This window comes from Sus scrofa, chromosome 2 (assembly GCF_054392235.1).
Source record: "Sus scrofa isolate SSC_HxYL_T2T_F1_AM1 chromosome 2, Sscrofa_HxYL_maternal_Yorkshire_Landrace_v2.0, whole genome shotgun sequence".
Lineage (NCBI taxonomy): Eukaryota > Metazoa > Chordata > Mammalia > Artiodactyla > Suidae > Sus > Sus scrofa.
Genome location: NC_139384.1, coordinates 91,717,257 through 91,733,153, shown reverse-complemented (window position 1 = coordinate 91,733,153; position 15,897 = coordinate 91,717,257). Strand labels below are relative to the sequence as shown.

The window sequence follows — 15,897 nt, the reverse complement described above, 5'->3', positions numbered from 1 at the left end:
CCACTGTGCCCATGATGGGCAAGACTGCAGGAAGTGTTTCTTCTTGGACCTGAGCCCCACGTGGGGCTCGCATGCCACTGTGTTGTGTGCCCTCAGAGCTGAGTGGCTCTGCCAGGGGCTGTCTATCCTGGAGCTCGTTGCATGGAGGGCGGGTGTGGCAGGGTGGGTGAGTGCAGGAAGCCACCGACTTGGCTGTTGTTGGGTGGCAGGCTCTCCAGGGAACTATGAAGGTCACAGCTGAGGGGGTGCAAGCCAGGTGGGGTAGGAAGGGTCTGCTCTGTGTCTCCCCAACACCGCCAGGGACCCATGTCTGTGTATGGCCGTGTGGGGTGGCTTGGGGCATGCTGTTGCATGGGACACAGCCTCACGCATCTCAGAGCTCTCTCCACTAGCTGTGACCTTGACCCTGCCAGGAGCCCACTTCAGCCTCAACGTCTCAGACTCTAAAATGGGTCCAAGAATTTTCTCTCCCTTGCTTGCCTCTCAGGATCAAACATGATGATGGCTACAAACTACTCAAATAAACAAAACCTTGAAAATCCCTGGCTTCTGCCCAGCATCTTGGAGGTTCTATCAGCCGTCAGGCCTCAGCAGAGCTCTCCGCCTGGGGCCCTGACCCGGACCCACTCTGCCAGCGTGTTTCCTTGGCCTGGGCAGTGTATACATTTGCGCTGACTTTAAAACTTGGTGTATTTCACATAAAAGTCCAGATCCATGGCTTCTCATGAAGATTGGCTACCCGGTCACGGCAGCTCTTGGGACATCGTCTCCTGGGCCATCTGCTTCCTGTTCTCTGAGGGCCCTGTCCAGCCTGTGCCACTCACTCCGTGGGCTGGAGTTGGCCTCCTCTGCCCCTGTGGGTTTTGCTCTGCAGACACCACGAGGCTGCTGTGGGGCCAAGCCTGGGACGAGGCACAGGGATGTCAAGAAAGGGGAGGCTGGACCCTGCCCTGAAGAAGCCACAGCTGGGGAGGGAGCCGGCCCTGCTAGGGACTGAGATGGGGGCCCAGGAGAGTGGCTGAGAGGTGGGATGGAGCTTAGGAAGGTTTTGGGAAGGAAGTAGTTGGAAGCTTGGCACCCTTGGGATTGGGAGGAGCCTGCTTTGGGGCCCTTGGTGGTTGTCGCCTGGGTTTCCTTGGAAACAAACAGAAAATCTTCACGGTGGCCTGCAGAGCCGCCTCTTGGCCACCAGAGGGCGCGCCAGCACAGCCTTACCTGCGTCTGGCTGCTTCCTCCGCAGCCTCACCCTGGTACAGCTTAACCAGTGCTTCGGGAAACTTGAGAACTTTTAAAGGAGCAACTGGTTCAGACTCAGCCGCAGTTAGGAAAGTCTGCTGCTCTCAGCTCTGACTCTTAGCCGCATGAGGGGTGTGTGTGGAGTGAATGCCGCGCCCATCCCTGGGCTGCCCTTTGTGGATAAAAGGAGGGGTTTGAGCCAGTTCACAGATCTCCCACTCAGGTGCCCTTTAAGTCAGGTAGGTTGTATAAATGAATGAAGGAGGCCTTTGACTTGTGAGGCCTTGGCAGTGCAACTGACTTTCCTTCCTACCATTCCTGAAGAAGACATGGAGAGATAGCGCTTTATGACAAGAGAAATATTTGGATCATCATTGACAGTGGCAGCTGACCTTGAGATACAGTAGGGTGTGGTGGGGGGTATGGCAGAGCACAGATTGCCGCCTGAAGTTGGTGGCTGTCGTTCAGTTGCAGCTAATTGCTGTGAAGCAGGTATGCAGGTCTAATGTCAGAAATCTGGAGAAGCTAGAAGTCCCGGGTTTTTTTTTTTTTTTTTTTTTTTTTTTTTTGTGAGATATCCTTGATTTTTAAGTTGTTGGCAACTAATGAAAAAAATTTTTAATGCCGCAAGGCCAACAAAAGGTATAGGGGTCAGCTTTGGCCCCTGTGCAACCATAGGTTGCTCTGGGACAATCACCTACCGGGGCCCTGGCTGCTCTGCCATTCAGGGGTGCTGGGAGCTGCTGCCAGGAGGGCAGCGTGTGGGGTATGCACCCAGCATCGTGGCTCCCAGACACAGGCTGGACAGTGTCTTGGAGCCCCTGGCAGGCACCTGCACACTACAATAAATGCTGCTCAGAGTACTGTTCACGGGTCTGGCCTTTTTTTAACTTCAAAAGCTTTCACTTTCACGTCCCCCCTCAAGCCTCACAACCCCCTTGTGAGGTGGAGGTTCTTTTCCTGATGAAATGGGGCCCCAGAGAGGGGAAGGGGGCACCCTGATCTGAGCCCTCTCACTGGGGCTTTGCACCAGACCCATCCTGCTGTTTTGATGCTTCTGAGTGACATTTGCATACTCAAAAGTGCCAATCAGTAAGGGGCAGTAAGATTCCATTCCCCAGGCGCGAATTGAGCAGCCACGCAGGTGCTGGGCCACAGAGGAGAGGGAAGGGCAAAGTCCTGGCCCTCGTGCTGCATTCTCATAGAGGAGACACAACCACAAGTAGACAAATAAGCATTTTTGTTAGTACTATAAGCTATGAAGAAAATAAATGGTGAGGACAGCTGGGGTGTCTGGGAGAAGAGCGCCCTTGATGAGGGCAGTGGGGGTCCTATCTCTGGGAAGCTGCAGGGGAACAGTGTTTTAGTTTTCAGTACCAGCTGCCCTAGAGACCCTGAAGCCGGGTAGGCTTGGCATAAGGGAACCTGGGGTGCTGGAGCGAGGTGGGAGTAGGCAAGGGGCAGAGGTCACAGACAGAGGGAAGTGGTGGAACCAGGATATATTTGGAAATGGGATTGATGAGATGGGATAGGAGTGACTGGTAAGAGTGGCCATGACCTTGGCCGGGGACCCAGGGTTCTCCAAAGCTCAGTTCTGCTACGGATTATCCATCCATCCACCCACTCATCCATTCATTCAACCACCCACACATCCTCTGATCCGCCATCCACTGTCACCACTCAGGTCGGCCCTGACTGGAGGCTGGGGTTGCTGAGACAGCTCAAACTAGCCTTTGCTCTCCTGGAGCCCATGATCTCTTGGCAAGAGGCAGACGAAATGGTTGCTAGTGGTGCAGTGTGTACATGGTCATGAGCACATGATGATCACAGCACGTGGCATTTCATGCTGGTGAGAGACAAACTCTGTCCCCAAAGCAGAACTGGGAGCAGTTCTTTTCCTTGAACTGAGGAGCTCTTACCCAGTGGATCCTCTCTGGATGTGTAGAAAACACGAGGACGCTTATAAGGCTTCCTCCTGCCCATCACACTAGGTGGGTCCCTGGGACATGGGGACCAAGGCATCCTCCCACTCTGTCAGGGACACTGGTGGTGACAGGGATGGGTATTTCTGGTGGCCTGAGAGCCCCCTCAGTAGCCCTGGACCTGCCTAGCCTAACCAGAGGAAGGGCTGCCAGCAGCTCCCCCATCAACTTGGAGGGAGGGCATCCTGTAACATCAGGCTACCCCGGGGATGGGGGCACTGGAAGTGACAGAAAGAGCCCAAGATATTGAGTACTTGGATCTCTGGATGAGGACGTCACATGGGCTGGGGAGGTGGGGCCCGCTTTTCCTCCCAGAGCATGGCCGGAGCGGGCCTACGAAGGAGATGCTCCCGGTGACCACCAGAGGGCACCAAAGCACAGCTCACGCTGGCAGTCGAGTCAGCTGCGGTCAGAGAGCGGGTGCGGATGTCGGTTCTTTGGAGTGAGGTCCCGTGCATGGCTGAGCACAGGAATGCCACCTTCCAGGGACCCGGGAGCCCCACCCTTTTGGTGCCAAATCCAGGTCTTGCCACCCTCTGCTCTCTTCTCTGAAAACTTAGAGCAAAGGACGCTGTCTGCCCCATAGATGCCTCTCCCAGTGCAGGGCTTGGGGGACCGAAGCCCACTTGGTGGTTGCTGCAGGCGGTGATGTCTGCCAGAGGGAGCTGGGAAGGGGGGGTCGCTTTCTCCAGGAGGTCGAATTGACATGCTCTATTACATAAACTTCCACTCACTCATTCAATCAGATTTTATTGCACACCTGCTATGTGTCAGATACTTTGGTGGGCACTTGGGATAAATGAGGGAACAAAATGAGACCCCATCCTCATGGTGCTCACAGTCCAGACCAGGGGACAGCAGCCTATGTCTGAAAACAGCCAGATAGTAAAATACATTAGGCTTTCAGGTGAGACAACCACTCAACTCTGCCTTTGTAGCAGAAAGCATCTCTCCACAAGACAAATGAATGGGCATGGCCATGTTCCAATAATATTTCTGGACCCAAAAACTAGCTCTTTTAAAAAATTTTTATTTTATTAAAAAAATTTTTTTAGGACCACACCCAAGGAATTGGGGTCAAATCCAAGCAGCAGCTGCTGGCCTGCAGCACACAGCCACAGCAATGCCAGATCCAACCCTCGTCTGCGACTAACACGGCAGCCTTAACCCACTGATCGGCAGCCACGATGGGAACTCCAGAGCAATAACTTTTTATATTAATTAATTAATGTTTTGTCTGGACTCTCGGCATATGAAAATTGCCTGGCTAGGGATGGAATCTAAGCCACAGCTGTGACCTATACCACAGCCGTGACAATGTTGGATCCTTAAACAGCTGTGCCACAGTGGAAACTCCTATATTAATTTTAAATCATTTTGGTAGCACGAGTAAAATAGGAACCCAATCTACTTTAAAAAAATAGATGACGTGGAGTTCCCACTGTGGCTCAGCAGGTTGAGAACCTGACTAGTATCCACGAGGATGCAGGTTCAATCCCTGGCCTTACTCAATAGGTTAAGGATCCTGCATTGCCACAAGCTGTGGTGTAGGTCATAGAGGCGGCTTGGATCTGATGTTGCTATAGCTGTGGTGTAGGCCAGCAGCTGCAGCTCCAATTCGACCCCTACCCCAAGAACTTCCATATGCCACAGGTGGGGGCCTAGAAAGCAAAAAATAAATAAATAAGAAAGACACTAAAATTCCCTTATCATCCTATTCTATTCCCCTCTACTTCCCTCCCAGGGACATCACAGCTGTGAGATATAGATCCCTCTGGGCCTTTTGCATTTAAAAAATTTTGCCTTCATATTATGTATTCATAGAGAATGTTCAGCATTGGTGTGTGTGTGTGTGTGTGTGTGTGTGTTAAGTGACAATGTACTGTCCCCATCTTGCTGGGCTAGCTTTTCCACCCCCACGATGTGTTTTAAAGACAGAGTCACGTGTGTGCATGTAAATCCGCCTCATTTCTCTACTGCTGCGCTGTTCCCTGCGGGGATAAGCTGTGTTTTGCCTCTCTATCCCTTCCTCGCTGGATGGTGGATAGTCAAGCTCTTTCCACCTTGGCGGGGGGGGGGGGGGGCCTTTCCACCCCAAGGCTCTAGTGAGAGGCAAGGCAGGGTTCTCTCTCCTGGGGTTCCAGCTGGAGCAGCTGTTGTTCCCCCAAAAAGGAGGAGGAGGGCTACAGGGGAGCGTGGCCCCAAGTTGGGGCAGATGGCAGAGGCGGCTCAACAGGTCCCTTCTTGGGCCTGGGGGCCTCATTTCTGCACCTCAGCCCAGGCAGCAGCCTGAGGGACTACATTAACCACAGATCTGGGACCCAGAGCTCAGCCCATCAGAGGTGTGAAAGCCACACAATTAGCCCCTTGGCACTGTGAAGGCTGTTGCCACGGTAATGCCTTCTTGGTCCCCTGTGCAGCTGTGCAGACAGATGAAGACATCAGCCTCCTGCATGCAGAGAGGCCTGCACTGTGGCCCGAGAGGGTCTACCCTTGGTGGAGGCTAGACCTTCTTAGCCTCCTGAGGCGCTTCGAGGCCTGGACACACCTGGACACCTGGGTGCTGCCTCCAGGAATGATCTTCTGTGCGTCATCTGCCAGGCTAGACCCTCCTGGCTGCTCCTGTGGGCCCCGCCCCCAATCAGTGGGAGGCTCCTGGGAGTCATGCCTGGGAAGGGGGGGTCCCAGCAGTGGAACCACATGGAATTCCAGCCTGTTCACCCATCAGCCAACATTTGCCAGGGACTTCTGTGTGCCAGGCTGGGAATTCCGCAGAGGCTTCAGCACAGTTTCTGCCCTCGGGGGTGCTCATGGTCTGGTGGGAGACACAGACAAGTGAATCATCAGTCTTTACAAGTGATTTATTTTTTTGAACAGGTGGTGCAGGCCTGTGGTTAAAAACTGCAAACTGCGTGGGAGTTCCCACTGTGGCTCAGTGGGATCGGCGATGTTTGGAAGTGCTGGGATGCAGGTTCAATTTCCTGGTTAGGAGGTTAAGGATCTGGCATAGCCACAGCTGCAGCTTAGGTCACAACTGCAGCTCGGATCTGATCCCTGGCCTGGGCACTCCATATGCTGCGGGGCAGCCAAAAAATAAAGAACCCCCACCCACACCCCCGCAAGCTGCACAGAAGCCTCTGTGCAAATCTCCCTCTCGTCCCTGCCTCCGGATCTCCTGCCCCTCCCTGGAGGCAGCCACCCTGTCAGCCCCACCCAGTGCTCCTGAGATGGCCTGTGCATTCAAAAGCAGTGCTCCTCAAGCAACAAAGCCAGCCAGCCAGAACCCAGTCCATACTCTGCCCCACCGGCAGCTGCGGCCTCTGTCTGCATTTTTCACTGACCAGCATTTCTGGGAGATAATTACATATCAGTATGGACAGATCCACCCAATGCTTTTCAACAAGAACAAACCCATAATAATAGCGAGAACTTATACTTACTCTGTGCCGGCTGCTCCTCTAGGCACTTTATTTGTATTAACTGATTGACTCCCCTTAACAGCTTGGAGATGGACGCTCTGCTGATCTCATTCCGAGGGCAGGAGGCCAGGGATGACCATTGGGTGACGTGGCCTGAATGCCTCTCCTGACCCTCCTGCTGGACACAGAGGCCATTTCCAGGCAGTGAGCACCATGCTACTTCTATCTTTGGGCACTTGTATCTCAGTGGACGAGTGCTGGGAAATGAATGGCTGGGTTGAAGGGCAGGTACATTTTGAATTTACAAAGCTATTGTCAAATTACCCTCTGAAGAGGTCACCCTCAGTTACAGAAGGCTACACCTGCACCTCCCGCTCCGGCAGCCAGAGCCAGCACTGCCTTTATCCATCTTTTCTCTCTTTGCCAATGGGATAGAAGAAAACCATCTCTCCTTGTGGTTTTCCTTGGAGTTGTCTTATCAGAGAGGTTGAGTGTCTTTTCATACAGATCAGGTCAATCTGGTAAAATCAGAATTACTCTACAGAGCGAGGTCTGAAGGGGCTGAAAGGCAAGAGGCTGCAGTGGGTACTCTAGGAGGGTTGCAAGTGATGACAGCCGAGCTGGCCCTTGGGGTGTGGGGTAGACATGTTAGGGAACCACTCACCGAAACTACCCAGCTTTGCCAAGCACGGCAATAGCCCTTGCATGAGCTGTCTCAAAGTAGGAGGCCCTGATGAGGAATACGGTGCTGCCCTAAAGACTCACTGGAGGATTTAGGGGGGGCCAACAGGAGGGAGGAGATGACCAACCTCCCAGGGTCCTTGGCGCTGGGGTCCATCTTGGCTGGGAGGTGCTTGTGTCACCAAGAAGGACCCTGAGACAGACCAGGCACAGGCCAAGCAAGACGGTTGGCCAGAGACAACCTGGAAACTAACCCCATTCCTTAAATGCTGAGACTGTGGGCCCCGTGGCAGAGCAGTTCTCCTGGGTTCTCTTATCCTGCTGCTCTCTGGGCGGGGGGTTCCTTCCCCATAAAGTGTCTTGCTTTGTCAACATGTGTGTCTCATTGGACAATTCATTTCCTAGTGTTAGGCAAGAACTCATTCTCAGGCCCTGGAAGGGGTCCCTCTTCCTGCAACCGAAGGGCATTCTTGGCAGAGCAGAGGGTCCGAGCAAAGGCTCAGAGGGGTGGGAGGCAGGGGGGCACCTGGACTGGTCAAGCCTGAGGACGCCCCCCTTCTCATCAGTGTCACTTCTGCTCCCCAAGTATCAAATCCTCATCCAGGCTGTTTCCTCTGCTCCCACGTGCAGTTTGAGCTAAACCTTGGTTCCTGGGGTCACTGCCCCTGAGGGAGCATCTTCTTGGGTCTCTAGAGGGGACCTGCCCCCCAAGCCTTTCGTGGGTGGCCTCCATCACCCCTCCCTGCCCGTGTGTCTCCCCTGCCCCTCCCTCCCACCCATCCCCGCCACCAGTGGGGGGAGTGTACATCCTCATTAGCACGGTTCAGTGGCCAGTGTGGTAATTGATCTCCCTCCGGCCCAGTGTGGACAGCGCCTAATGGGGATGAATGGAGCGGGAGGTGCCGCTGAGGGACAATCACCGGAGGCCCGCACAGAACGGAAAGGAAGGCAAGAGATGGAGCTACACTGAGCAGGCCTCCCAGTCAGCTGGGGAGTTTGCGGCTGCCTTAGCCCCCCACCCCAGGCTGCTACCCGACCCCCGACCTGGCCCTGGGGCAGAACAAGCACACAAGGTGGGAAGAGGGGGCTCTGGAATTGAGCTATCCATTGGGGTTGAGGCAGGAACCCATCTCAGAGGGGGGGATTAGGAGCTCTTGGATGGCATCCTAGGAAGGCTATGGGTGTTGGAGCCCAAGGTAAGGAGGGCAGTGCCCCAAGTAGTCATGGGCGGAGGAGGGGCCAAGACATTCCAAAGCCAGATTGGCCAGCCATGGATTTTATCATATAGTCAATCAACAAATGCATTGGGTAGCTGCAAGGTGACCCAAAGAGTCAAGATCTTTGTTATGGTCAGGGGATGGATAGTAACTAGGAAAATACTTTGGATGATAATAAATGCTCAGAAGAAAATAAACAGGGTTATATGCTAGGAATGCCTGAATAGATATAGAATTCCCAGGCTAGGGGTCAACAGGAGCTGCAGCTGCTGCCCTACGCCACAGCCACAGCAATGCCAGATCCAAGCTGCCTCTGCCACCTACACCACAGCTCATGGCAATGCTGGATCCTTAAGCACTGTGTGGGGCCAGGGTTCAAAACGTTGTCCTTATGGACACTAGTCAGGTTCATTACCGCTGCGCCACAACAGGAACCCCTGGAGTGTTACTTTAGGAAGAGCCCTGGGGAGACAATACGTGAGCTGAAACGTAAAAGGTGACAAGGAACAGCACTCACTCCTGGCTAATCCACTAGGAATATTCTGGTGTTTTTCATGGGGTTCTAGAATACTGAGTTTAATCCCCACGTCCCATTCATCTCCTTCCAGGTTCAGGTCTTGATCTACTTACATGTCTAGGAAACGTAGCTCTGACTCAAAGCAAATTGGGTGTTGGGTACCTCTGCCTGGTCCCCGTCTTTCCCTCCTCTTCTAGAAATAGCATCCGCGTTCCCTCTTGGGGAGAAATCTCCCCTACCCTTGGTCCATGTTCTTCAAGGGGCGAGGGAACAGGACCCAGGATTGACCAGTCAGCATGTTCCATTCCCTTGGCCATGGCGGGGGGTTGGGGGGGCAAAGGACACCTGCTCCTGAGTGTTTGCAAATATAGAGACACTCCCTCTTCTTGATGTTCTGGGGCCGCTGGTGACCACCTTCCTGCTCGTGGTCCTGGAGCAGGGCTGACACAGAGAAATCAGGAGACAGGAGAGGGTGACCAATCTTGGCTTGGTGACCATACTTGAACCCTAGGTCTAATGGCAGAGCCTCCCTGCTCTTTCCAATGACATGGGCAGATGCAGCCTCCTTTTATTTTTATTTTAAGTCTAAGATGGTTTGAGCTGGGCTTCTGTTATCTGCAACCAAAAGAGTTCTGATTGACACAGTGGGAATGAGAATGTCTGGGTGGGAGAAGCGGAAGGTCTGGGTCATACATGCTGTCTCAGCGGCCAGGGGCAGGGGGCTGGTACACACAGCTTCCCAGTGGAGCTCAAATCAGCACTCCCTGACTCTTCCTTTATTCTGTGCTGACCCTTCCAGGGGGGCTGGTCCCAAGATCCCAAGAGGAATGGAAGAAGGATCAGATATCTTTTTTTGTAGGTCTTTTTTTGAAACTCAAGTTCATTGAGTATAATTTACAAATCAAAAAAATGCATCCGGAGTTCCCGTCGTGGCGCAGTGGTTAACGAATCCGACTAGGAACCATGAGGTTGCGGGTTCGGTCCCTGCCCTTGCTCAGTGGGTTAACGATCCGGCGTTGCTGTGAGCTGTGGTGTAGGTTGCCGACGCGGCTCGGATCCTGCATTGCTGTGCCTCTGGCGTAGGCCGGTGGCTACAGCTCTGATTCAACCCCTGGCCTGGGAACCTCCATATGCCGCGGGAGCGGCCCAAGAAATAGCAACAACAACAACAACAACAACAAAAGACAAAAAGAGACAAAAAAAAAAAAAATGCATCCATTTTAAGTGTATATTTCAATAAGTTTTACGAATTTCGTCCCTATGCAACCCTCACCACAATCAAGAGAAAGAATGTTCCATCCCCCAGAGGGTGCCCCGTTGTCCTTCCTGGCCAGTCCCTGCTCCTCCCCACAACCAGACGACAACTGGCTGCTTTCTGTCACTGAAAGTTAGATTTTTTTTTTTCATGCACAACCAGTCCTCGGTATTTGCAGATTCCATATTTGAGAACTCACCTACTGGCTAAAATTTGTTTGTAACCCCAAACCAGCTCTCGGGGTGCTTTCGTGGTCATTTGTGGACAGATGCAGAGCCGTGAAAAATTTAATTCATCTGATGCATGTTCCCAAGCTGAGGCTGAACAAGGAGAGAGAGTTTGTTTTTTGCCTCAGTTCTTACTGTAACCAAGTGTCCTCTTTGCAGGCTATCTAGTGCCACATTTATTTATTTATTTATTTTGCATTTTTGTGGGGGTTTTTTGTTGAGGGTTTTACTGCTTAGAATGGCCACAAAAATGTAGTGCTGAAGTGCCGTCTGCTTGTTCCTCAGCATGAGAAGCCTGTGATGTGCCTGACAGAGAAGAAAGGAATTACATAAGCTCCGTTCAAACCAGAGTTACAGCGCCGCTGGCCGTGAGCTCAATGTTAATGACTCGACTATATATACTAAATCAGGTGTTTTTCTTTACACAGAAACACACACACAACAAAGTTATGTATTGATTGGCTGACGAAAATGTGACCAAAGGATCGCAGGAACCTGACCCTGCAAGTATTCCCCCAGGAATCAAGGCTCAGATTCACAAATGTAGCGGCTGCGGTGACTTTATGGAAGAATGAACTGGCTGTGCATGGAATCCAACAGACGCAGCCCTTTGAGCCTGGCTCTGCCACTTGGCATAATGCTCTTGAGATGCATCCACGTCGTGGTGGGTATCTGGAGTTTATCCCTTTTACCACTGAGTAGTAGCCCATTGTGTGGATACACAGTTTCTCTAATTCATTCTCCAGTGGATGGAGCATTTGGATTGTGTCCAGCTTGGGGCCATTATAATAAAGCTGCTATAACTTTCACGTACAAGTCTGTGTGTGGACACACGCCTTCACTACCATACCAAGGATTTGCACATGAGCAAATAAATTTCAAATTTGTTTAATCCTTACCATAGCCCTGAGAAGCAGCCTCATCTGTGTGTGTGTGTGTGTGTGTGTGTGTGTGTGTGTGTGTGTGTGTAAGTTCCCAGGCCAGAGATGAAATGCACGCTGCAGCAGTGACCTGATCTGAACCTCATTTTTGACCTCTGCTGCAGCTCATGGCAATGCCAGATCCTTTAACCCACTGAGCAAGGCCAGGGATTGAACCCGAATCCTCATGGATACTAGTCGTGTGTTTTGTTTTGTTTTGTTTTGTTTTTCATTTTAGGGCTGCATCTGAGGCATATGGAGGTTCCCAGGCTAGGGGTCTAATCGGAGCTACAGCTGCTGGCCTACAGCCCATAGCAATCCTGGATCCTTAACCCACTGAGTGAGGCCAGGGATGGAACCCGCAACCTCATGGTTCCTGGTTGGATTGGTTTCTGCTGCACCATGACGAGAGCTCCACTAGTCATGTTCTTAAGCCGCTGAACCACAACAGGAACTCCTCACATCATGCTCGCTGGTCCTCTCCCTGGTGGACCTGCTGCTTCCATGCAGGCTTGGCTCTCAGGACACTTGTGCTCTGGACTCTACTTGGCTAGAGGAAACCCAGGTGAGAAAGCATGTGGTATCTGGGAGCAGGGGTCCCAGGCTTGGGGAGAGGTGACGCAAATTTGGGTCCTGACTTGCCACTTTCCCGCTGGAGCTCACGGTCCTTATCTCTAAGAAGTGCCCCCCTAGCCTGTTTCAGACACTGTCCTTAATCACCTCCTATGGGAAGGCGCTCGCTCTAGTGCTGGAGAGACAGGGCGAGAGACAGCCTCCTCCCCTAAGAGCGGACAGATGCTGAGCTATCACAGTTGGGAGAGATGGTAGAGCCCGTCCCAGGGCCCTGGAGGTCAGCTCAGGGCCTTGCACAGACCTTGGTCAGTACTTGGACCAGAAATTGGCCTTGGCTGCTTCAAGCAAAGCACTGTGGAAGGAAAGGGCAGAAATGCCGGCAGCCCCTGGCGGGTGTCTGTAGAGAAAACTTCAAGTAGGGTCTCCTCAAGGGGAGGCCATCAGAATGAAAAATTCTTCTGAAGAGTCAAAAATCACAGAAAGGGGTCTGCCTGGCCTCAATGGCCTGTGTCAGTACCCAGCAGGGTTCAAGGTCTCACAATGGACAGCCTGCCAGGTCTGCCTGGGGTGGAGAAGAGCTGAGTCTTCTGGTGCTGTTCTCAGCAAAGTGGGGGAAACACAGGGAAGGCAAAGCCACCAGAGTCCTCTGGTTGTCAGGCAAGGGCCCAAAGGGGACACTGCAAGTGGCCAGGAAACTGAACTTTAAGCACATGAAGCTTTAGTACCTCAGGGCTCAGGAAGGGGGAGGCGGCCTCACCTGCTCCCGCCTAAGGAGTCGCCACCATAGGGCAGGGCTTCCCATCTAACCCCGGGGTGGGGGGTGCTCAGTGCGTGTTTGGTAAATGTACATAGAAGGAATGAAACTCCGCATGTGTCCCTAGGCCCAGAGGGTGCTGCAAATTCAGTCCCACCTGGCCCCTGCCTCCCAGGATTGAGTCCAGCTGTGGAGACAGATGTGACCTGGACTAGAGGCAAAATAAGACACAGGCTACAGTGTGGTCACTGAAGCGTGTGACAAGTGCCGTGGAAATGCCTGGGATGGGTGCTCAGCATAGACGGGGGTCAGGGGCTCTCAGAGGAGGTCTGGGTGGGGAGGCTGAGAGGGTGGTGAAAGGTGGCATTATGGAAGGGCATTCCCCAGGGACCCTCGTGTTTTATTCTGGAGACTGGCTCTGTCCTGGGGAGCTTAGAGAGACCCTGGGGGCTGGTCAGACAGGCACAGAACAGTCCGGGTGTGTGAGCTGGGGGTGGGGGGGCAGGGGAAGGAGGATGGGGTGGGAGTCGGAGGAGCCCTGGGTGTGGGGAGAGTCAAGGAGACGGTGGGGAGGGGGGGCTGCAGATCCCTTCCAGCTGCAGAGGACACCCCAAGGTTACCTTGGCCTGTGGCTCTGTGGCTGGAGCTGCTAGCAGCAGTGACAACAGCGAACCCGCAGCCTCTCCGAGTTTTATTATCATTCAAATGAGGACGTGGAGAGGTATTTCATTTGATTGGTAGAATAATAGGAGCCATTTATCTACCTTCTCTCAACCTTTCATATCTGTTTCACTATTTTATGGGATCGCATACATCATAGTAAAGGCAAAAATGTATTTTTTTTTCCCCTGACTTGGGGCTTGGGGGGGGCATGGATGGGAAGGCGGCTCTCGGAGTGGCTGGCAGGAGCTGAAGGAAATGAAATCGAAAAAGACTATTATTGGTGACAGACAGTTACATCTGAGAGGGAATAAGAAACTCCCCAGCGCGGGCGCGGATGAGGAGTTTTAAATGGAAGCTCTAACAGCTTCGAGGTCTGGGTCCAGCGAGAGGGGTGGGATGAAGGAAGAGATGAGGAGTGGGGGTGGGGGTGGGGACCCAGGAGCGAGGCTGGCACAGGGGGCATGTGGCCCAGCTGTCGGAATTCTTTGTCTCTCTGCAGTTATGATAAATTACACATGTCATACAAGGATCTATCCTCCTTCTGAAAAAAATTGGAGCGTTCCAGGTAAAATCCCCTGGGACCACCAGCCCCAACCCCACTCCTTCCTCCCCGTCCCCAGAGGCAGCTACTAAGGATTTTTTTTTCCCCTCTTGGTTTTACAAATACACAGAGCTGTCTTAAAAGAGGTAGCACTCTTTTGCGGATTCTTTGCCTTTTCTTAAGTGGTGTTTTACTGTATCATGCAGCTTCTTGTTTTTTGCACTCAGTATGCTTTCCAGCTCTGTGTCAAGGAGACCTAAATGGGTCTCCATCCTTCCTGGAACTGCCAGGTGGTGACTAGCCTGTCTTTTAGCCACCGAGGGTCCCCTCCACGAACATGTGGGTGGCTTCCAGCTTTTCATAATTATGACTCCTGCTGTAAGACTTCCAGCACCTGGGCGGGTTTCTGGAGGGCGGGTGAGCAGTGAACTCACAGGCGGGGGAGGGGCGTGAGTTTTCAGGTGAAGGCGATGCCTGACCGTCAATGACCTCAGCTACCCAAAGTGTCTCTGCTGTGGGGCTCCAGCCAACTGCCTCCAGCTGGCAGTCACCTCCCAGGTGACTTCAAGTGAAAATGCACAGAGGGGAGTTCCCGGTTGTGACTCAGTGGTTAACACATCTGACTAGGAACCATTGTAGGAGAAAACGTCATGATAAAAGTGTAGAAAGGAGAGACCCCGCCATGATGACTAAGCAAAACCCGGCCCACTGCCCCTAACCACCCCTCCCCCCATATCTGCTTCTGTAAACTGGCCAGTTCTCACTCTGGTCCGCCAAGCACGGACCCGGAAGAACTAGCCCATAAAAGCCTTGTGAAACCCCTCTTTGGGGCTCAGACTCCGGAGAGCGATCTCCTCTGAGCCTGCTGGTGTAATACACCTGAGTTCTTTAACTCTCTGAGGGCTCGCGTGGTTTCTCGCCAGGTGAAAGAGCTGATACACTGCAGCCACAGAGCTGCTGGAGCTGATACACTACAGCCACAGGACTGTCGCCAGAGCTGATGTGCTGCGGTGCAGGGCCGCTGAGCAGCTGCCGTAACATTTCTGGAGGCCCCAGTGAGATTTCAACTGTTCTGGGCCCCTTGAGCCACCGAAACGGAGGCAAGGCTGCCCGGGAGCTGAGGAGCCTCAACCGAACGAGGTGGTGCGCCACCCAACGGTATTCCCGGTCCTCCTTTGTGAGCGGCATTCCTGACTCCCCAGTGACTGAACCCCCGACCGACCTGACTCAGTGGAGAGACAGACCAGCTCACCAGGAAGGCATCTGGACAAGGTAAGGCCCCGGGGCCAACTCCAGTCAGGTCCTGCCCCAGTGGGCAGAAGAGGGGACTGATCACCCCCTTAGGGAGACGCTCCTGGTCGGAAGCTGTGCCTGACCGGAGCAGTAGTCCTCGTGCTCCACATCGGAAGCAGAGGTACCTCTTGCTTGGGTGGAGCAACTGTCAGGTGTAGCCGATTGAAAGTTGTGCTTGATTGAACTACTAGTTAGGGACTCCCAGGGGGTGGGAGGCATTGTGATAACCTCTGAGTGTGTGTGCCGGTGAATGAGCGGCCAGATTCGCTTGTGCTTCAGGTTCGAGTTTGTGGCTCCACGGTCTTAGTGGCTACGGAGTCCAAGTGGGTCCTAACCTGCAGTTCCGTGGTGACCTCATATGGCTTATGGCTGCAGCGGACTCTGAGGGTTCTCTTCCCTCCCTGCGAGTCCATTCCAAGTTCGGGGCTTATACGAACCAGCCAATTGCTAAGAGGCACCTAAACTCCCGAGAGGGGGGCGGTCAGGCAGACATCTGAATGGCCACCTTCTGAGAAGGGGGCACCCTCCCTTGTTTTGTCTGCGACACCAGCACAGGGTGGCCACATGGGGTGGGACCTAACCCAGAAGCCCCTGAGCCAGAGACCCCTGTGCTCCCACC

The 15,897-nt window shown here is 53.2% G+C and overlaps 1 protein-coding gene across 10 annotated transcripts in view; it reads left to right on the top strand.

The window, feature by feature from the left end:
- The window catches only part of TSPAN17 (tetraspanin 17), a 114,240-nt gene that overhangs the window by 8,614 nt on the left and 89,729 nt on the right, over window positions 1-15,897 (top strand). For 4 of the 10 annotated variants that reach the window (XM_085013792.1, XM_013994871.3, XM_085013790.1 and 1 more), the window contains one exon: window positions 6,096-7,692. In XM_085013792.1, the coding sequence (XP_084869918.1) occupies window positions 6,096-6,116 (21 nt within the window). In that variant the 3' untranslated portion in view covers window positions 6,117-7,692. Of the gene's footprint in view, window positions 1-487; window positions 2,105-6,095; window positions 7,693-10,962; window positions 11,344-14,908; window positions 15,258-15,897 lie in introns of those variants that run through there. The other 6 variants (XM_085013791.1, XM_085013789.1, XM_021084419.2 and 3 more) reach the window with 3 other exon arrangements.